At 36.5% G+C, this 21,182-nt stretch overlaps 5 protein-coding genes across 12 annotated transcripts; 3 read left to right on the forward strand and 2 right to left on the reverse strand.

Annotated features, from left to right (window-relative positions):
• Positions 1-4,009: 4,009 nt before the first annotated feature.
• LOC140777791 (expansin-A10-like) lies at positions 4,010-6,550 on the forward strand. Of its 3 annotated transcripts, none has more exons than XM_073122140.1 (4): positions 4,010-4,703; positions 4,780-4,913; positions 4,989-5,301; positions 5,982-6,550. In XM_073122140.1, exons 2-4 carry the CDS (start codon positions 4,784-4,786, stop codon positions 6,286-6,288), a joined length of 750 nt encoding a protein of 249 aa, XP_072978241.1. In that variant the 5' UTR covers positions 4,010-4,703; positions 4,780-4,783; the 3' UTR covers positions 6,289-6,550. The 3 variants fall into 3 exon arrangements, with proteins under 3 accessions (XP_072978241.1, XP_072978242.1, XP_072978240.1); XM_073122141.1 differs by having other exon boundaries at positions 4,010-4,380; XM_073122139.1 differs by having other exon boundaries at positions 4,010-4,913.
• A 529-nt stretch (positions 6,551-7,079) lies between these two features.
• LOC140779578 (soluble inorganic pyrophosphatase 1-like) lies at positions 7,080-11,411 on the forward strand. 3 transcript variants are annotated; one of them, XM_073124705.1, is made up of 9 exons: positions 7,080-7,236; positions 8,436-8,563; positions 8,653-8,681; positions 9,552-9,617; positions 9,806-9,913; positions 10,336-10,401; positions 10,506-10,626; positions 10,723-10,804; positions 11,040-11,411. In XM_073124705.1, the coding sequence occupies exons 2-9, from the start codon at positions 8,440-8,442 to the stop codon at positions 11,080-11,082; spliced, it is 639 nt and encodes a 212-aa protein (XP_072980806.1). In that variant the 5' UTR covers positions 7,080-7,236; positions 8,436-8,439; the 3' UTR covers positions 11,083-11,411. The 3 variants fall into 3 exon arrangements, with proteins under 3 accessions (XP_072980806.1, XP_072980807.1, XP_072980805.1); XM_073124706.1 differs by having other exon boundaries at positions 7,160-7,315; XM_073124704.1 differs by lacking the exon at positions 7,080-7,236 and adding an exon at positions 7,356-7,533.
• A 582-nt stretch (positions 11,412-11,993) lies between these two features.
• On the reverse strand, positions 11,994-15,491 carry LOC140777789 (uncharacterized). 2 transcript variants are annotated; one of them, XM_073122137.1, is made up of 5 exons: positions 15,346-15,491; positions 13,693-13,980; positions 13,236-13,474; positions 12,944-13,092; positions 11,994-12,407 (listed from the first exon to the last, which is right to left on the reverse strand). In XM_073122137.1, exons 2-5 carry the CDS (start codon positions 13,869-13,871, stop codon positions 12,147-12,149), a joined length of 828 nt encoding a protein of 275 aa, XP_072978238.1. In that variant the 5' UTR covers positions 13,872-13,980; positions 15,346-15,491; the 3' UTR covers positions 11,994-12,146. The 2 variants fall into 2 exon arrangements, with proteins under 2 accessions (XP_072978238.1, XP_072978239.1); XM_073122138.1 differs by having other exon boundaries at positions 13,693-14,007.
• Positions 15,492-15,565: 74 nt separating this feature from the next.
• Positions 15,566-20,009, forward strand: LOC140777788 (pentatricopeptide repeat-containing protein At5g39680). Of its 3 annotated transcripts, none has more exons than XM_073122134.1 (3): positions 15,566-18,200; positions 18,655-18,778; positions 19,869-20,009. In XM_073122134.1, the coding sequence occupies exon 1, from the start codon at positions 15,704-15,706 to the stop codon at positions 17,834-17,836; it is 2,133 nt and encodes a 710-aa protein (XP_072978235.1). In that variant the 5' UTR covers positions 15,566-15,703; the 3' UTR covers positions 17,837-18,200; positions 18,655-18,778; positions 19,869-20,009. The 3 variants fall into 3 exon arrangements, with proteins under 3 accessions (XP_072978235.1, XP_072978236.1, XP_072978237.1); XM_073122135.1 differs by having other exon boundaries at positions 15,566-18,079; XM_073122136.1 differs by having other exon boundaries at positions 15,566-17,898.
• LOC140778308 (probable calcium-binding protein CML46) lies at positions 19,767-20,321 on the reverse strand. The gene has a single exon (XM_073122951.1). The coding sequence runs from the start codon at positions 20,319-20,321 to the stop codon at positions 19,767-19,769; it is 555 nt and encodes a 184-aa protein (XP_072979052.1).
• Between the last annotated feature and the right edge of the window lie 861 nt (positions 20,322-21,182).

Here is a 21,182-nt window from a genome sequence, read left to right on the forward strand (position 1 = left end):
CTCAAATAAGATAAAAATAGTCCCTAACTGACTTCAAATTAAGCAATTAATGGTACATATTATTTTTCTAATAAAAAATAACATTTTAAATATTTTTAAAATTAAGATGATCAATGTGTTACGAAAAATAAATAAGTATAATTATCTCTTTTCAAAAAAATTTAATTATAAAATAATATCCTCTGAATTATATACAGTGATATCGGACTATAGTAGAGTGTAATTCATAATTTGATTTTAAAAAAATAAAAATTAGGAGAGATGCATAATTCACTTTATTATGCCCTTATTAAGCTTTGCTTGAAATCAATTTCGAGGATTAAATCAATGACAAGCTCGACTCATTAGTTTCAATTTCAGCTTCTATGGACCGGGTTGGGCCGAGCGTAAGGGGGTCAGCCTTAGTACTTTGGGCCTGGATTTGGTCCTTATTTTTAACACAAAAAAATATTAGGGTTTTTTACGTAAATATCAAAAAAAATTAAAATATTATAATTATCATTATATTTCTTAAAATATCGTAGTTGTCGGTAGAATATTTTGACTCTTTAAGAATTGTTATATTTTTTAGTGAAATATTTTTAATCGATTATTATTTATGTTAATAAACATGTATAAATAGCTAAAATATTTTTTAATTCAATTTCGGTTTTAATCTTAATGAGTTAAATTTAACCAACGAATGTGACACTTTTGATAATATTTTGAAAGATTTATGACTATTATGTAAAAAAAATCCCTCAATATGGTCTTTTGAGGACATAAAGAATGTGGAGAGGAGGTGTGTGTAAATAAGAAAAGAAGAATCTTGACATGCAAATGGAGAACTCATACGAAGAGCATAAGCATGACTTCACCTTTACTTTGACATTCTCCATAGAATTATAGTTAAAGTTGGAGTCCATTTGCATCCTAGAGAAAAAGAAGATGCACTACTTTATCTATAATGAGAGAATCAACTTTCAACTAGCTTTGTCGGAGGCCCTCCCTTGCCAAAGGTTGTGGAATTCAGACACTGTGAAGAGTCAAATCTATCTTCAAGGATTAATCAATAGCAACAAGTTTGGAAAGCAGAGTCGCCAATCTCTTCCTGCAGGAGTGGTTGGTAAGAAATCAAAATTCTTTGAATTCATTAAAGATGTAGGTTTTCATTTCATTAGCTTGTTAGGTTGTTAATTCTTAATCAACCGTTTGTGTCCATTTAATCTGTCCATGGAGTTGTGATGCATATGTGTTTACAATGTACCTGTTCTAGCTAATGGGACACTTTATTCTCTTTGCTTTGCCTATCCATTTGCTTGCAGAAGAGCACTTCTCTAGTGGAGGCTAATAAGTTGTCACTTGAAAAGGTTCAAGTCAAAAAAAAGAGAACATTTTATTAGTTGGAAACTCAAATCTACGAGACATGAGTAAGATTAGAAAAGGCCAAGCTTTTCTCCGAAAAAGAGTGGCCGTCCATTGTCACTTGAGGGAATCAAAGCTTGATTGCTCTTGTCGGTAGATCAGTTGTATGAAAGAATGCCTCTGAGAACTGCGAGCCCACTGCTCTCTATAGACTACTGTGAGACCAGTAACCAAATCAACATAATTTCAGCTTAGAGGGTTTATAGGTAGACAGAAACTACCATTTCTTGTCCTAGATAACACAAATTGAGTCCCTTTTGAATCCACTAACTGAGCCACTATAGGGAATAAGTGCCCTGTGGTACAATCTAATTGTTACCCAGGTTGGTTTGACTTGATTTCAATTTACCCTCTTATACTTAAAACGTAAGTGTTGTTGTTAGTTAACGGTTACTTCAAATGTAAAATGATCTAATTACAGGGGTAGCTTGGTCATGTTTTAATTAATTTATGTCAAGAAATATTTTCGTTACTTATAGATAGAACATCTACAATTTGGTTTGAACCATACAAAGGTTAAGTGCTAAAGTTTAAAGTACATGAGAGTAAATTAAAATTCGACCTCTTCTGCCCAAAAGCTAACAGGCTCTAAGGGACTCGTGTCTAGTAGTCACAATGGCTTAGGATGTCCAAGACCATGCCAAGAAACATAAATTCCAAATCTTTACATTTTGATGGTTTTATCATCATTGATTGTCCTTGGCCTTTTGTGAGTCCTTGACCCACACTGACATTAACTACTACACCACCTAATTAGGAGACAAAATCTTTGTGACAAGAACCATTAGGACCACTTAACATGACATTGACATACTACCTGCTGGTGGTTCAATTAAGATTTGAAAATAAAAGTTAATATCAATCCGTATGCTTCTATGATAGTAACTATTTGTAATGGCACTGGGAACATTATGTAAACAGGACAGTCACCTAATTTCTATAAACAGAATAAGTGCTACTTATTTTTTAGTTAACTTAAAGAAAATCTTGGGATCCTCTTTAATGTGATTGATGGTCAGAAAATTTAGCTCACAGTGGTCACTAATTATGGTAACATGGACATAGCATCTTTCCTACAAGATAGGACACTCATGATTTTTTTTTTTTAATCTTCTTTGTTCAAAACCATCTCAAGGGGAATGATTAGATAACTTAAGGAATCAAAGAGCATGATTAAGCATTTGAAATGGACTAAACACATTCTAGTGGACGATACAAAAGCTTTCCTTAGTTTTAACTGTACACAATTAGAATATAGTGTGTTAATCATGCTTTTAGCTCAGAAACAGGGAATACAATCCAAGCAGCAGTAAAAGAGATATAGAGGATGGGACCCAAAAATCTGGTTTACTGACCATTCTGATATCATGGATAAATAAGCAACTGCTCGCACTTATTTGCAGATAAAAAGTTAAAATACGTGAAAGAAAAGGTGAAGCGATTAGTTATTAGGCACTGGCATAAAAAAGGCTAAAGCAGCGAGTTGGTTACTGACAGTTGAAATAATATCTGCTGCATTATTCAGATAAAGTAGAATATCTAAATTTTTCTAGTAAATTGGAGTAGAAGTTGCAGTTTCGATAAAATAATCCCATTTGGAATTTATCAAAAACAATCCCATGTGGAATTATAAAAAAAAAGTTCCAATTTGAACAAAGAATGGTTCTTATGCATTTCCTTTCCTCAAGGGGAATCTGATGCTAGTGTACTAATTAAGCTTGTGAAAGTAATTCAACATTTTAATTCTGTGGCTGCACAGCCTCTGAATGATAATTTATCCATGCTTTCCAAACCTGGGAACTGAACCAATTTGGAAGCATGTGGTTCATGAAAAAAGACTAGTCCATACTTCATACCCATGAAAGCTCCAGGATGCCAAGTTATAGACAATGCATCCAGTTCTTTCGTTAAGGTGTCATATCCAGCTTCTTTATAGATTATCAACTTGTTGTCTACTAATTCTGGCCTTCTATTATTCTGCATTTGCCAGGTAAATTACATGCATTGAAGTTGACAACCAAAGGCTCAATGGTGATATTGCTTATGTTTCTACTTTATATGAGAAGTGTGCAGATAGTTCAGACTTCAGATCACTTCAATTTCAGAAGCCTACTGTAGCAGTTGCTCTATTGATTGAGATCCTTTTCTTTATAAGTTGGCACAGCAATCTTTCTTTCTGCCCCTGGTGGCTTCAGAAAAAGAAATTTCTGTGTGACAGACAATGCACACGCACACATACACACACATACATATAAGAGAGAGAGGAGAGTTACTTTAAATCTTTGATAAAAGATCTTACATCTTTTTAGCCACAGACCTGGTAGAAGAGTGCTTTTTTTCAAAAAAAATTATATTTAGATGTCCCCATTCCCTGGTTGTTACACCTAAAAGTTTTAAAGATGTCCTCCCATAATATAGTAGAACTGCAGAAAATAATACAATTCAGGTGAAGAAGATCCTATGTAAACCTGACACTGTAGAAATTTCCTGCAAATGATATCCATGAATTATAACTTTTACATTAACTGCTGCATATGATTGGCTAATTCGTTGTCAACATGAAAATTAGAAGTTAAAAAGAATCTTTATATGATTCGAGGGCATATTATAAACTGGGGCGGTGCTTGGCTGCAAGAAATTCCTGCTGTGGAAACTGCAAATGATCTGCTCCCCAGATTATAATGGGCAGAAGCTTTTACTCTTGGGCTAATTCTATATTTCTCATAGTGGTCTGTATCCGTACAATGTAGTGCAAAACATGGTCCATTTTCATTGCAATCTAGTGGAGTATCCTGTTGTTGTAAACTAATCTCCACTAAAGCAGGGGAAAATTACTCTTTTGGATAGAGAAAAATGATTCTTTTCGGTTGACAAAGGCTCAACTCATTTGATGACTCAGCAGTGCGAAAGGCCTATGCAGATAGTAGCTCTTCCAACTTTTTCCCACCTATTATAAGGAATGCAGATTCTCTAAAGGTCATATAGTATAAACTTGTTTCAACCTTGTTATGTTGTATTATTCTATTGTTTGAGATAAAGTTGGGAGATCATCAACTAGACAACTCACCAGGTAATTTGTGCTTAATTTAGAAAGCATCTGTAAAAGATATGATGGCCAATTACAACCGGCATCCTACAAATTTGGCTAGTAAAGGAGATTGGAGAGGATGGTAAAAATAGACACGCCTTCAATCATCTATTTATACCCCCCACACCCTCTCTTTCCTCCTCAAAGATATCAAACCTTCTCTTCCTGTTGCACTTATACTTACACTCTGTTCCTCCTCATTGTCATAACTGTAAAAATGATTCTTTCTTCATTTCTTTATATTTATTTGAGTAATCCACTTAAGCATTCCTTCATCATATGTGCAGGGAAATGGGCTTTCTTGGGCTTGTTTTGTTTGGTTTTCTCTCAACATTGTCTGCTGCACATGGGTATGGAGTAGGAGGATGGTCCAATGCTCATGCTACCTTCTACGGGGGAGGTGATGCTTCTGGGACAATGGGTAAGGTCGCAAACACTTATGTGAAATGCCATCATAATGTCACTCTAATGACCTTTCTTTTACTTTACCTTGCAGGAGGGGCTTGTGGCTATGGCAACCTATATAGCCAAGGGTATGGAACTAATACTGCAGCTCTGAGCACTGCACTCTTCAACAATGGGCTTAGCTGTGGTGCTTGCTATGAGATGAAGTGTGTAAATGACCGCCAGTGGTGTCTTCCTGGCTATATTGTGGTCACCGCCACTAACTACTGTCCTCCCAACTATGCCCTCCCAAATAGTGCAGGGGGTTGGTGCAACCCTCCCCTGCATCATTTTGACCTCTCCCAACCTGTCTTCCAGAAGATTGCGCAGTACAGGGCTGGCATTGTCCCTGTTTCTTATAGGAGGTAGTTCATATATATTCCTTTATTTGTTATGAATTATTCATGCAATACTTCCTTTCTTTCTTTATATCCTTAGTCACTTTATGAGCCTCATTAGTTATTGGTTGCTGTCAGATCTTTCGTAACTTTTCTGATTTGAGATTTGAGAAACACATCAGATTTGCTACTTTTTTTTAGTGAATTACACATATTTGTTGGTCCTTTTGTTTTGGCTTTATGGAAAGTAAACAAACTTGAGAGTGATCTTGTGGGCCAGATTCATGATAAAACTCTCCCATATATCATTAGTGATAGAGTAAATCAGCGTCAGTGTAAGTGTTTAAACTTGACATCTTTATGAGCCTACTGATGTTTCATAAGACAGTGGAATAACTTGCCAAATAAAACATCAACATCAGTAACAGCTTAAATCGACCTTATCATATGTGAGTAGAATTTCTTTCTTTTTTTTTCCAGACCAGGGGTGATTAGCTTTCTAAAGTTTCATAAGAGCATGAGATAAATTGTCTTAATAGCAACATCAAGTGAACATTGACAATACTGTTAGTCAGCACACTTGTCTCTCCTTTCTATCTCCCAGTCACCTTTTGCTTCCCCTTTGATTGTGTAACGTTTTCTTTTCTCGTCCACTGCTTTTGTCCAAAGGAATTGTTCTTCTTGTTGTCTTATCTTTTGGAATGCAGGGTCCCATGCAGGAAGAAGGGGGGAATTAGGTTCACCATCAATGGCCACTCCTACTTCAATCTAGTTCTCATCACTAATGTTGGGGGAGCTGGGGATGTGCATGCAGTATCCATCAAGGGGTCCAGAACTGGTTGGCAATCCATGTCCAGGAACTGGGGCCAGAACTGGCAGAGCAACACTTACCTCAATGGCCAATCCCTCTCCTTTAAGGTCACCACAAGTGATGGCCAATCTGTGGTCTCCTACAATGTGGTTCCTTCAAGTTGGTCCTTTGGCCAAACCTTCAGTGGAGGCCAATTCAAATAACTACATACCATTCTAACATAAGTTTGGTAGTATATGTTTGATGATATATTAGCAGCACTCTTGGGTCTTATAATAGTTCTAGTCATGATAAGAAGGGCTTATTTTACCATGGCTCTTCATACCGGTTGGTTTGAGGTTTTCTGTTGGCCTTATTCCCAGGTCCCTGAGAAGAAAAGTCCTTCTCTCTTTAGGCATTATGTGGCAGTGGTAGGCTCTTACCGCCCGCCGATTAGCGTAATATGGAGTATTAATGTCTATCTTCTTTCTCTGTGTGTGTACTCTGGATGAGTAGCATCTGAGGATCTCCTTCCAGTCATTGCAATCAGCTTCTTGCTGTTAAGCTTATAATTGGAAATGTAATCTTAATTATTGGTGTGGTTATCTTACTTATAAAGTAAGCTGCAAGAAGTATTAATCTTGCTATATGCAATTTGCTGCTATTATATATATATGTGTGTGTGTGTGTGTGTGTGTGTGTGTGTGAAAAATGGCCCACTAAATTAATAAAATTTAGATATTGGAGTTCAAATGCCCACTAAATTAAATTAAATATCCACCAACTAGTTGAAAAATTAATGCATATCTTGCTGACGCATTAGTACAAATCTTCTTATATTAAAAAAATCTAATGAATTATGAATTAGCCCTAACTAAACTTGTCAATTCTCATATTCTATTTTCTTTTTCGATTTTTTATACTTTTTTTTGGATAAATAATTTAAGATATTGTCGAGAGAAAAAGGAGTCCGACACGCCGAACTTTTATTAACTGCTTCAAACGAACTGTTGAAACAGCACGGGAAAACAAGGGGTAGGTGCACGTGAGCGGTATGGGAAAACGCACTCAAAAACTATAATAAAGGAAGGGGTTTTATGCAAGTGCCTGCGAACGCGGATCGCTCTCACTCCCGATAATAAAATTATTTGATTGTGTTTCAAGCTGCATCGGTATTGTCTTTTCTCCCTATTTGACATCTTTATGTCTAAGATTTGAAAACTTAGCGAGATCAAAATCTTCTGATTTAAGGTGAGATTGCTGCTGCTTGTTGGGTTGCGTTCGATCGTATCTTCTTCCATGATTTTGTTTTTGATATAGATTGTTCAAATCTCAATCATAAGCCTCGTTTTGCGCAGATGGTTTCGATGCGTGGGATTGATTCTTTTTTGTGTGTGGTTTAGTCATAGACCGATGGGATGTTTGTAGATTTGATTCTTTGATTCGATGGCAACGATTTCGCCGCATCTGTGCCTTCTTTTTCCCCTTGTTAATTTCTGGATTTGATGTTAATATCTTTTCTAATATCTACTTACATAAGTCCACCCAACCATCCGCAAACTGGCCAATCGAAACGGAGGCTTGCAACCGAAAACTTCTCAACTGACATTGTTTTACTTCTGTCGCTAATCCTTCTCCAAGGAGGAATAAACTTTCTGAAGAAATAATATGCTGTCTTTTTCCTGTGGACTTCATAGAATTCGAAGATGCAAAACACTTCAGTGTTGATCGAACCTTTTTCCTATGCCAAATAATCCATAAGAAAAGGATATATGCATATGCAACCTAGCTTATTGCAGCTTTTGAACTTTTGTCTCTGCTAGTCTTCGAGAAAAAGCTAATTATATTTGGTTACTTCCTTAAGTTAAAGTAACATGAAAAGAAAATATGAGAAATTGGCAGTGTGTTGCTTTCTCCTGAAGTTTATTATTTCTTGAATGCTATATGGGTTTTACAAACTATCAATTTAATTGTCTCCCAATTCATCTTCTTAATAGCAGAAAAGAGCTTCATGACTTACAACTACCCATTTGACTTTTTTTTCTTCTTTTCTGTGGCTGTGTCACATTCAATATTGTTTAGGTACACCATGTGTTAGCCTAGTGAATGGTGTTCACATGATTAGTATGGGCTGGGAATTGTATCCATTCGTTGCTTCTTCATTGTGACTTCAGAAGCAAATTTCAGTGCAAGTATAGGCTTTGAGTATTAAAAGAAATTTATCATGATAGTAATCTGTGTAGAGTCGTGAGTTGACAAGTACATTGTTTCACAATTGCTAGTATTCAGACCATTTGTTTCTTAAGAGCCCACCAATTCAATCCAGTACATGTAGGATTCTTGCTTTTGACTTTGTTCTTTCTCCTCGTAGAAATATGAGTGGAGAAAATTCAGGTTCTACTTCTCAAAGAAGGCAAGTTCCAAAGCTGAACCAAAGGATTCTCTCATCCCTATCAAAGAGATCCGTTGCTGCACATCCCTGGCATGACCTTGAGATAGGTAGCAATGCAAATATGGTCAAGCAGTTTCTTATTTAGTTTCACATGAAGCATAATTGAAGCTTACAGTAAGTGTAATTCCACTTTCAGGTCCTGGAGCTCCTTTGGTTTTCAATGTCGTGAGTATCATCTCTGTGTATCATAAATTGTACTTTTTGTATAAAAAATGTTACATTTGAGATCTATTATTTCAACTTCATGCATAGTCCACAAGTTTTACCCCAGTATTCCTATTTTTACTGCTTTCTAGTTTTGAGCCCAGCCTTACAGCTAAAGGTTCTCATGAGTATGTTGACTTATGACTGGTCTTATGAAATAGGATAAGAATGATTATTTCTGCAGGCAATCTAGGTACAGAATAGGATCAACGAGGAAGTTTAAAATAATCCAAGTTACCAAGAAGGTCCCTTAAGTGGAAGAGAAGGTAGATTGGACTGAACCAGTCCTAGGACATGATAGCGTTTATTGATGGAGGAATTTGGGAGATAATTGAGAGATGGAGAGGCCCTGATTCCAAGTTAACATCCTACCTCCTATGGTGATGCCTCATTAAATCTCTTACCCTCAACTATCTTATGCTTTAGCTGTGTAAGAGAAGCTAAATGATGCATTATCTAAATTAATCTGGTCTGTGTGAAGAGAATTATGTGAAGCTGTGACTCACTTACTCTATAAGACACTAAAGTTCAATGGAAGCTTGATGATAACATGGTTTCAATCAATGGTTTGTGCACATCTAACTGTAAGCAATTGTGGATTGTTATTAACTGTATATAGTTTTCAATCGTTGTCAAATAACCTAATATACTGTATCTATTTAGTGTTACTCTTTTTTTTTTTACATTTACAATTCTAATCACCTCTCAAAAGGTAAAAGAAGACTATTGGCAGTGTGCTACAACATATGCAGCACCTTAGATTGCTCTCTTTCATTCACATTCTTGTACTATTCTGTCCGCTTGATGATGTCCCTCTGTCATATGGTTTAGGTTGTGGAGATAACAAAAGGAAGTAAAGTTAAATATGAACTTGACAAAAAAACAGGCCTGATCAAGGTATGTATTACTACATTGTAGTTGCATGTCAATATTTATTTGATTTATTGTGCTAGATTAGCATCAGTTTCTGTTTGTTAGATAGTTAAATGTATTACTCAAGGGTGTTGATGCACTAATTATTTTTCAGAAAATAAATTTTTATTTGATGTACTTAATAATGGAGATGATCAAAATTGTCATCCCAGGTTGATAGAGTCTTGTACTCGTCAGTGGTCTACCCACACAATTATGGGTTCATACCACGGACATTATGTGAAGATGGTGACCCTATGGATGTTTTGGTCCTGATGCAGGTGACACACTCTCAACCACGTTACTCATCAGCCACTTATTTGTATTGTTTGATACATGTTTTGTTTACTTTTTATCTGTTCCTTGGAAAGATACCTGATATGTTCAACAATCTCATATCTTTTAAAGGGACAAAGTAACTTTTTCAGAGAATTAGAATCTTAATAGTGCCACAATTAAACAGCTGAGATACAAACTGGGGATCACTCATATAACATAAGCTCGTTTAATTATTTGAGCACTATTCCATTGGCAAGGGAAAAAGTACCTTAACTATTAACCATTTTCTTTTCCCCAATTTTCCTGAGATTTCTATCGTCTCTGTTGTAATTTTAGGTAGTAACAAGATATATTGGTATTTGGTAAAACTGTAAAAGTTTTACCAGACTGAAAAGTTTAATTATATAATCAACTTATTGAACAGGAACCAGTTGTTCCCGGTTGTTTTCTTCGAGCACGAGCAATAGGTCTTATGCCTATGATTGATCAGGTAAATGTCTTGCAGCCAGTCCAGCCAACCTGCTTATTTGATCACCGACTGTACCTGCTTTTGGTGTTTATCTTAGTTGCTGTCTGCGCTTGCTTTAATTACAGGGTGAGAAAGATGATAAAATCATTGCTGTCTGTGCCGATGATCCTGAGTACCACCATTTCAATGACCTTAGCGAGCTCTCACCTCACCGTCTTGCTGAAATTCGTCGCTTCTTTGAAGACTGTATGCTTATTTCCTTTTCAAAGAGCTTCTCTCTTTAATTCTTTATGGCCTAGTTTACTTGCTCTGGAGTCTTAGGATCCTTGGTATTTGCTGTAGACAAAAAGAACGAGAACAAGGAGGTTGCTGTCAATGAATTCTTACCTGCAATCAGTGCTCAGGAAGCAATTCAGCGCTCAATGTAAGTTGGTTTCAGCATACTATTAGTCCTCACCAGAAGTAGTTAGAAACCATTTTTCCAAATTGCATTAATGGATAGAACGGAACATTGTTTATAAGCTAGTTAGAAATCCTTTTTGAAGGAAGCAAATGCACATTTCTTGGTTCGTGTCATACATAATGTCATGTCTTTTGTATAACACAGCCTTGCTTTGTATTCCTCCTTACAACGAAAATGCTATTACTTGTGACTACAGGGATCTGTACGCTGAGTATATCTTGCACAACTTGAGACTCTAAACTGGGGTCATTCATTTGGCGAAATAAGTACCCCTACACCTCAATAAAAGGGGGAGACGTGTACTACATGCTGGATCTAACTTAAAACAATTTTTCTGCATCAGTTGTTTGTATTTTCTATCTACTGCCATATCTATGGGACAATGATCAGATGCCAGACTTTCTTTTAGCTGTCCCAGTGAACTGCTTTATTGAGCAGAGGTTATGATTGTTATGCCATGCGTGCTTTTGCTGGTTAATATAACTAGCACTACTGTGAGGAAAAAAACACATTTAAGAATTTTGTGGACACTATGTAAAACTTTCTTGAAGTTTCCCTTGATGATGGATGATGCTTCTATTCTTTTTTTTTTTAATGGATTTACTACTCTGTCGGTCTTCTCTCCACATGCTAGCTTACTTAATATTTACCAGGTTTAAGTAATCCATTGTCTGCTCTCCCTGCTCTCTTGTGGAGAATCATTTGTGCAACAATTCTGACTGTAATGCACTAAAATTTAAAAGGCATTCTGTCTCAACAAACACAAGGAAAAAAAAAAAACTGGCAAAAGTTCCAACAAATAAATCATTACAGCTTCAACTGTTCTTAATCCTTCTTATGACAGTGGACAAAATCCCACATTCTTCCTGTACTAATTTGTTCCTTCTGAAGCTGTAAAAGACACCTCCAATGTCGGCATATCCAAGAAAGTCAGGAACTTACATTGATCGATTCAATTTAACAGTAACGATATCTTTCGAAACCCAAAAGCTCTTCAAGAATATTATGATACTGATGTACAGTAAGCTGATGATCACATCTCCAGAAAATGAAACACATAAGGCTCACAGAAGGCATGGATACCAATCTTCTTTCGTGGTGTGCATCAAGTTATTCTTGGGTATGCATGGCAAATAGCAACTCATTTTGCGAATAGAAAATCTTAATTTATTAAGAAGAAAGTTTAATTCTAAATATTTTTTTTTAAAAAAAAACAGTTGCTGGAATTCAGCTAGACATTTGGTAGCCATTCTATCTCAAATGACAAAATGAATAATTTCAGCATTTGACATCTTATTTTAATTTAATCAAGTGACACTATCTTAGGAATCTCTGTCTGATTGGTTTCTTCGCATTGAGATGAATGCGCCTGCTCGAGCTCCTCGCTTGTCAACAGCCTTGTGGAAGCAGAGTGTGGTGTACCTGACGGATCAGCAATCATGTCCAACTCAATTTGTTGAACTGAGAAGTGCTTTCCAAGAGCTGCAATGGTTCTTTCTATGAAAGTCGATCTTGACGGTACATACTCCTTCATCCGGCATAAGAACTCTACATGGGACCTAGTCTGATAAAGGACATTATAGATTAACATCACATTAGTTATCCTTTTGGAGAAAGCTCATTCCATTCTAGTCTCTACTGCATTACATCTTCTCATTAGAGATTAGACCTCTAAGTTGAGAAGATTTCACAGAAGACTTTAGTAAATTGTTGTTCCTTCTTTTTTTGATCAACAGCCTACGTAAAATCAACAATCATCTGATAAGTTTGTCATATACTTGCAGCAAGAAAATCTAAGAAGCAGAAACCTAACAAGAAACCCAATGGCTTTATAAGCAGGCAAAGAGATCCACTGGATAACTCAGTCTAGGATCACACAACCACATGAATTAATTTTCTATCCATGTCATGATCATCTGATAGATAAGAACAACTAAGCAAAAGCAACCAACAAATACATCAGTTGTCATGTACTAGTAAGTTGTTATCATGGAGACATGGATCATACACAGTGGAGGATATATTAAGAAGTACTCAAAATCATCCTTCTGTAGGAAAAAAAAGAGGAAGAAATACTACCAAACGAAAGGATAGACATACCGATCTATATTTGGGAGCTCGTGTAGGCAGTTTTAGGTAATCCATATTGTTGGTATCATAATCCCATAAGAATGATGTGTGATGAATCCACCGTTTTCTCGTAATAGATTGAGCATTTCCACCAAACTTTCTGCTACTAAATGCATAATCTAAAAAATAAGGATGGTAACAGGTAATAAACCATCTGTCAGAAAGATCATAACTATTAGATGCAAGCTACAGATTTCATATTCATGATGCCTCAGAGAAGCACCTGAAGAACTAATAATAACTACAAATCATTGGCACATACCATTTTCTCGAAGATGGAAGTCGCCAAACCCACGAAGCACTTCCCCATACAATTGGCCCGTCCAAGACATGATAGGCTGAGGATAAGGTTGCAATCCAGGTACAACATCCTTGTTGCAAATAAGAGTAACAAAGATTGTTCCTGCATCAACAATAACAGTGCCTCCTCCAGAAAACCTTTTAATTACAGGAATATGATCACTCAGCACTGGTTTTATATTGATAAGTTCGGAAGGCCTCCTGATGTTAAAATTTCATAGTGATAGTCACTTGTCAGTCTCTATGAATTTGTTACCATAAGCTCAAGGGTGCTCCTTTTTAGTGTTCTAAGTCTATAAGAGAAGCTGAGATCAGATACCAATTACACACCACCCCTAAGCACAAATGCACAATAAAGACGAGCATACAAAAGAAAAAAAATGAAAAATATGAAGAGATAAATGCATTCAGAAAATTACCCGGAAATGCCCATGACCACAGTAGGTTCTTTTGTTCCATCATTAATGATGCACCAATTCTCTGAAGAGCTCCTGAGCAGCCTTTCCTCCAAAAGAAGTTGCTCTAGTATAGGAACTGCTCTCGTTCTAATGAGTTTCATCATGGGCTGGACAACATCTCTAGCTTGATATAAGGTCATTTTGAACAGTAACGACCCAACGAAGTGTCTTCCTTTCCTTCTTGAACAAGTGCTCGTGAAAGTATGTTACTTTCAGTAATGCCTACTATGATCTTGCTTCAAACAACTTCTGCTTTACAAAGATGAATGCAGTCATCTAAAGTAAAAAAGAGAAGTGATTTCTCTGAAAATAAAACAATCAGAAATTCCTTAAACAGATCTTTTTCAGTGAGTTTCCTTTAATAGTTGAAAGAAAGACAATAAGATATTCAAACAATAACATAAATTAATATATATTGTGGTATACTTATAAAAGAATCTTTTGTTTTTTTTTTCAATTCAAAAGGTGCTGGTAGGGGTGAAAACAAATCTGATAGTGATAAACCCACATCAGAATCCATATTTTTGCTTTAGATGTGGATTCAAATATAAATATTAGATGGATAGAAAATTTTAAAACTATATTCTAACTAAACAAATATGGATATTAATCAGATATGGGTCAAATTATAAACAATAAAGGATACAAATCATATATAGACTGGATTTAAACAGATACAGATATAGATCAAAAACAAATGAGATCTTAATAAATGAATTTGGATATAAATTAGATATTAATTGAAACAAAAGAGACATGATATACTGTAAAAAGATAATAGTCTTAAGCATTTTCATCTCATAATATCAATATGACACAAAAATAAATGGTAAATATGTTCTAAAATACAGTCACTCTATTGTTTAGCTAATTAATGGACAAGATTGGTTGGCATATTACAAAGATACATGGGAATCTTCAAATAGCTTGGCGCAAACTAAGAAGACACATGGGCTTCTTCAAAATAGTCTGGCACAAACTACCAAGCTTGTCCAATGGTAGCATTCATTACTTCTTAAAGTGAAATAAATTATGAAATAAATCAATCGAGAATATACGAAAAAGACAGTCAACTAGAAAGAGATGAAAATTCCAAAGGACGGTAAAAAGTTCCTTTTATACATGTCTTGAATCCTAAAGCATTGCACATATCGAGTGCATGTGTCAAGATTAAAATATAGTTTTCTCTCGAAAAATTTGAAACGAGAAAACTATATAATTATAAGTACTAAAAAAGGAAAAAATTATTCAACCAGGCAAATCCATCACAGATAGTAACTTTTGACCATATAAGTGAGCCTCCTCCGGAAATACAACAATTAAATTTCTTTAAATTAGTAGATGCAACTATCAAGTTCTAGCTTGAAACCCTGCATTATATATAGCTGATTTAGAAATCAAGAATGCATAGTAACCAGGAAAAGGAAGCAGAATACAACACGTAATTTGTCATTGCATCAGCACCAATTTTCAAACTTTGAGTTTGCTTATAAAGAACTGTGCTTCCTAATCACATATACTACTAGTTAAATGTGGTTTCACCAATTAAGCACTAAATTGGAAGATCCAACTACGGAATTAGCAATCCAAGGCACAAAATTGCAGAAAGATCACCTTTCTTCGGAAATCGACGGAGTGGACCTCCGCCTTGTAAGCGGAAAACACAATCTCCTTGTAGGAGGCTTGAGCGAGAGCGCGAGGAGGCGGCGACGGAGGCGGAGGGCGAGGAGGCGACGATGGAGGCGTAGGGCAATGGGCGGCGGAGGCAGCAGCCTATGGTGGAGATGCTATTTAAGATTGACTAGGTAGGGCAATTTTACATAAACGTCCTCATTTAGCTGTATAATTACGTATCAGACCCATTGGAGTTTATTTGTACGCAAGTTTGATTTTTATTTTTAGCAGCCTAACGGTCGAGTACTCTGTATCTGTCTAGAACACCCAATGCTCATAACTGGGGAAGACTTAATCTATGCAAACCCATAGACCCAGAATAAATGCGCTTTGTATCTTTTTCCGTAACCTATCTCTTAGCCATTTCCAGCCCATGCAACCATTCGCTCCTTACAGGAGAAGAAACATCACTAGTCTCTTGAAATTAGCCACAGAGTTTAGAGAATTAAATTTGGGGAAGACTATCCACGCCCACGTGATTAAGACCTTGGAATTTGATGTCATTCGGACCAATTATCTGATAAATCTGTATGCAAAATGTGGTCATCTTGGAATTGCCCGTCAAGTATTTGATGGAATGCCCAAAAGAAATGTGGTCTCTGGTAATGCACTTATGACTGGCTATTTCCATGCTGGCTTGGCAAAGGATGCACTTGAATTGTTTAAATCAATGGATTTTAGTCAGCCTGGAAGTGCCCCAAATGAGTACATCTTCACGACCATCCTAGCATCTTGTGCTGACATAGGGGCTCACGAGGAGGGTCAACAGTGTCATGGATACGTGTTGAAGTCCGGATTGGTATTTCATACCCATGTTCGGAATGCACTCCTCCACATGTACTCAAAATGTTCCAGTATGAAAGATGCTCTACATGTATTTGACACTTTGCAGGGATTTGATGTTTTTGCATTTAACTCTATGATTAGTGGGTTTTTGGATCATGGACGATTGACTGATGCTATGAACTTGTTGAATTGTATGGTTAAAAGAGTTGCTCAGTGGGATCATGTCTCATATGTTGCAGTACTTGGCCTGTGTGCAGACTCGAAAGATTTGAGATTGGGCCAGCAAATTCATGGCCAAATTTTGAAAAGAAGGATTGACTCCAGTTTCTTTGTCAATAGCGCTTTAATAGACAAGTATGGGAAATGTGGTGATGTCAGAAGTGCTCAGTGTGCTTTTGTGGGTTTGCCTGAAAAGAATGTTGTCTCCTGGACAGCAGTCATGGCCGCCTTCTCACAAAATGAGTATTTTGAAGAGGCACTGAAGTTATTCTTAGAGATGGAAATAACTGGAATTCGGCCAAACGAGTTCACTTTTGCAGTTGCACTCAACTCCTCTGCAGGGTTGTCCGCTTTGAGAAATGGTGATGCCCTGAATGCCCATGCTGAAAAAACAGGATATAAAGCACATTTGACTGTCGGTAATGCTTTAATTAACATGTATTGTAAGAGTGGTAGCATTGAAGATGCAAAGAAAATATTCATGTCAATGTCTTGTCGTGACATTGTCTCTTGGAATTCAATAATAACTGGTTATTCCAACCATGGGTTTGCAAGGGAAGCTTTACGAGCTTTTCAAGATATGTTGATTGAAGCAAAAGTTCCATCTTATATAACTTTCATTGGGGTGCTATCAGCATGTGCGCATTTGGGTTTGGTAGATGAAGGGTTCCATTATTTGAATCATTTGATGAAAGATATAGGAATAACACCTGGTGTAGAACATTATACTTGCATGGTTGGTACCTTGTGCCGAGTTGGGAAACTAGATGAGGCTGAAAGATTTATGAGACATACATGCACAGAGTGGGATGTTATTGCATGGAGGACACTTCTTAGTGCTTGTGAAGTACATAGGAACTATAGACTAGGTTACCAAGTTGCAGAACACATCCTCCATCTGAACCCTAATGACGTTGGAACCCATCTTTTGTTATCAAATATGTATGCTAAAGCAAACAGATGGGACGGAGTTGTGAAAATACGGAAGCTAATGAGGGAAAGATACATTAAGAAAGAACCTGGCGTCAGTTGGATACAAGTGGGACGTGAGGTCCATGTTTTTACTTCGGAAGACAAGAATCATTCATGGATGAACCAGATCAGCAAGAAATTATCAGCATTAATAGACCAGATAAAGCTAATCGGATATGTTCCCAATATTGCTGCAGTATTGCATGATGTTGAGGACCAACAGAAGGAAGAATGTCTTAGATATCATAGTGAGAAGCTGGCTGTTGCTTTTGGCCTTCTTTGCACTCCTCAAGGAGCACCAATCCATGTTATGAAGAATTTGCGGATTTGTGATGATTGCCATGTTGCTATAAAACTCATATCAGTAGTCACAAACAGGAGATTGATTGTAAGAGATGCTAATCGCTTCCATTGTATTGAAAATGGAATATGCTCATGTGATGATTACTGGTGATCAGTGGTACATTATGGATAAATTGAGAGGTCGTTGATGGAGGGTATCTATCATCAAATTGCGTAAGTTCTGATAGATCAGATTTACATGCATTTTGGAGCTAAAATTAGTAATCACTTGTGATGCTAATCGCTTCCCTTGTATTGAAAATGGAATTTGCTCATGTGATGATTACTGGTGATCAGTGGTACATTATGGATAAAATGAGAGGTTGTTGATGGAGAGTATCTATCACCAAATTGCGTAAGTTCTGATAGATCAGATTTACATGCATTTTGGAGCTAAAATTACTAATCACTTATGAGTATTTCAAACCACATTGACCTGACTCTCTTGGAAGTCCATTTGAATCTCCTTGTGACATGTAAGGACCGTAAATCCTTCTTGCACATTCTTACAATTAATTACTCTGCATAAAAATCCTAGCATCCAATGATGGAGGTTGTATTTATCTATTTATTTAGCTCTTCTATGCGTTATGTACATGTTATGCTAAAAGGTGTAATGGAGACCTCAAATAGAGTTCACTTTTCTTTTTCTTTTTTCCTTCTTTTTATGTGTTGTAACCTTTCACTGAGATTATTCCATTTAGGTTTTTGCAATTATGTCCTGATAACTGGATCCTTCTGTAGTGCTGAATCAACATCAAGTTTTTAATTCAAATGCTGAATCAGTGAAGTCATTTTGTTTGCGTATTTCTTTCTTTATTATTTGCTCCTTTTTTTTATCCCCTCTCAACAGTGGAGCATGAGAACCTTTTTATATCTAGTTTGTTACCTTCTATAAGCTCTCTGATGGGCTTTAATTTTGTTGGCCAGGTTTCTCTAGTTGTACATTTACAACAGACGGATCGTGCAGACAAATCTAGTGGCTTCTCACCTCAAGGCCTGTCTACATGTACTACATTAACTGCTCATTGGTTGGATCTCATCTGTGCTAGCTGTATGTTATCTGTTTCTCTCAGAAGATTCTTTCCTATCCATAATTATTAATTCTCTTGTCAGCACTACCAAAATTCAAATTTTGAGAGGATGGTTAGCTATGAGCAAGATTGTTGGTGTTGATAGAGATTATATTACGAGATTTTGGTGTGGTTGTTGCTGATCTAGTTTCTTGCATTGACATGCATTATCCAATATACAGAAACTCTACATGAATGGGCGACTGACTACATCTCATGCCTTTTACTCTGATGGGAGCCATAATAACCTTTATACTCTGTCACCAATCATTATCATATGAATACTAAATTTGTCTTAGTGATTTTGTCTGTAACTTTTGCATCCAAGATGGCATAAAAATTTAGTAGACTGTGGTCCTTTACTTCAGGTATCAACAATTCGATCAATTATGGTAAAAGGATGAACTTCGTTATATCCAGAATTCCAGCTACAGTTTTAACGTGGTCGATATATTCAATAAGATTCAGCAGGACATTTACATAAATTGTCCTAATGTCACATTTGCAACTGCATCCTTCAGTCACTCTGAACTGCCTTCTTCGTACACTAGCTTTAATCTCCAGTTTTATTGTCTATGTTGATGCTTATATTGAACTTTTGTAGCAAGTCCATTTAGTATCTGTATTGATTGGTCCTTAATTACTACTTAAGCAAGTGCACTTACTTTGCCTTAAATCTCCTTTGCATCATGATCATGTACCGAGCTATATTATCTCTCTCTCTCTCTCTGTCAAAGCTTTGCTCTATCTATTCCTACTGAAATTCATAAGAAAATACGCTGGTTTGGTTGGATTTCTTCATCTTTTAGTTAAATGGGAAGAAAAGATTGCTAAAAGAAATAGTGGAAGAGACAGAGCAGAATCTATTTAAGATAACTAACATTTTTAAGTTTTAGGTTAGGTTCTCCATGCGAAACTCTTCTGTAACTCAGAAGAAGAAAAAATAAAAGGGAGATAAAGAAGTTAATATCAACAAAAGCTGATCTCCAAAAACTTGACAAACTCAATAAAATCAAGCCTTCCATCATGATTTACATCATATGCTGAGATCATCTGCTTGCATGCATGCAGGTCTGTCCCCTCTCTGAAGCCCAGCTTGGGAAGAACTCTTTGAAGATCCAGTGCATCAATAAATCCATCACTGTTCTCATCAAAGACAGAGAAAGCTTCCTTCACTTCCGTAAAACTAGGTTCCTCCTCCTCAAACAAGTTAGAAAGCTCATCAAAGCCAATATTTTCCTTGAGCTGCTCACCTTCCTGGGTGAAACTTAAACTCATTCGGCCAATTATCGCCTCCATATCTTCTCTGCTCAGCCCAAGGTCGCTTTCCTGCTCATTTGTGGTGTTCTTCTTCTGATCATCGTAAACCAATGACGAGACCGTGAAGTGCTTAGTATGAGACAGGAGAAAAGATATATAGCTGGACAAGAGCTTCTGAACTTTTGTGATGACCCAGACGAGTATGTTATAGAGGAAGAGAAAGCAAAATGGTTCTGGAAAGACATTAGTTAATGAATTCTCCATTGTTTCTATTGCTTGATAGAGAGGGAGTGGTAAGGGAAGAGGAAGATGAAGAATAGGTTGGCTTCTATTCAATGACAGGAGGTGAAGGAGGTGGAGGTTTTATAAAAGACTGAGAAGTTTCCTAACCGATATGAAGAGAGGAAGGTGCCTATGCGGTGCAATTTGTGACAGTGATGGTTGGGAATAAAAAAATAGAAGAAGTTCCATGGAGAAAGAGATGAAGGCAGGCAGGCAGGCTGTTCTTGTGGGTCTTGTTGGCTATTGACTTGGTGGAAATTTCCTGGAAAGTGAGAAGCAGGAATCCCTGCCCTGCAAATCTTTAGATTCTGTCTCGTTTCTTCTTCTTCTTCTTTTTATATTCTTCTTAGGCACATTATTACCTATATTTTTTTCCCTTTGTTGTGGGCATCTTCTCTTATATATATATATATGCAAATTGACAACTTTTTAACCTTTACTTGTGAGAAAAATGACTTCCATTTTATGCATAAGAAGAGCAATCTCATTACACTTTCATTTTCTAACTGAATGCCTAAATGATTCTTTCTTTCAGTTGGAAATTTTTAAAGAGGTATTACACAAATACGTCTGGAAAAGGGATTAAGATTTGCAAAACAACTGACTTTATTCACTCAAACCACTGGAAGTGATGCATATGACTTTGTGGCTTACATCTTAATTGATTTGCTGCAGTTATGGAGACCCGAATCAGAGAAAAGTACTGCAGTGCTAAATTGTAGACTTGAATGAGTTAGCAGCCTGATCAAGTCTCTGTCATGGAAGATGGTCACTTGAAATTTGCTGGAAAAATCGTAGAAAAATAAGTACCATAGTAAATGTTGACGGTGATGGTGATATTAT

The sequence above is a fragment of the Typha angustifolia genome, chromosome 15 (assembly GCF_048772165.1).
Source record: "Typha angustifolia cultivar Huaian chromosome 15, ASM4877216v1, whole genome shotgun sequence".
Lineage (NCBI taxonomy): Eukaryota > Viridiplantae > Streptophyta > Magnoliopsida > Poales > Typhaceae > Typha > Typha angustifolia.

Bases quoted from the DNA above. Each gene is read 5' to 3' on its own strand.
- LOC140777791 (XM_073122139.1), top strand. From the start codon at position 4,772: ATGTGCAGGGAAATGGGCTTTCTTGGGCTTGTTTTGTTTGGTTTTCTC. The intron at 4,914-4,988 runs GTAAGGTCGCAA...TTTACCTTGCAG, and splicing joins TGATGCTTCTGGGACAATGG to GAGGGGCTTGTGGCTATGGC. The intron at 5,302-5,981 runs GTAGTTCATATA...TTTGGAATGCAG, and splicing joins GTCCCTGTTTCTTATAGGAG to GGTCCCATGCAGGAAGAAGG.
- LOC140779578 (XM_073124704.1), top strand. From the start codon at position 7,511: ATGGCAACGATTTCGCCGCATCT. The intron at 7,534-8,435 runs GTGCCTTCTTTT...TTCTCCTCGTAG, and splicing joins GCAACGATTTCGCCGCATCT to AAATATGAGTGGAGAAAATT. The intron at 10,402-10,505 runs GTAAATGTCTTG...CTTTAATTACAG, and splicing joins TTATGCCTATGATTGATCAG to GGTGAGAAAGATGATAAAAT.
- LOC140777788 (XM_073122134.1), top strand. From the start codon at position 15,704: ATGCAAACCCATAGACCCAGAATAAATGCGCTTTGTATCTTTTTCCGT.
- LOC140778308 (XM_073122951.1), bottom strand. From the start codon at position 20,321: ATGGAGAATTCATTAACTAATGTCTTTCCAGAACCATTTTGCTTTCTC.
- LOC140777789 (XM_073122137.1), bottom strand. From the start codon at position 13,871: ATGACCTTATATCAAGCTAGAGATGTTGTCCAGCCCATGATGAAACTC. The intron at 13,093-13,235 runs GTATGTGCCAAT...CTTATTTTTTAG, and splicing joins CTTCCATCTTCGAGAAAATG to ATTATGCATTTAGTAGCAGA. The intron at 12,408-12,943 runs GTATGTCTATCC...GTCCTTTATCAG, and splicing joins GAGCTCCCAAATATAGATCG to ACTAGGTCCCATGTAGAGTT.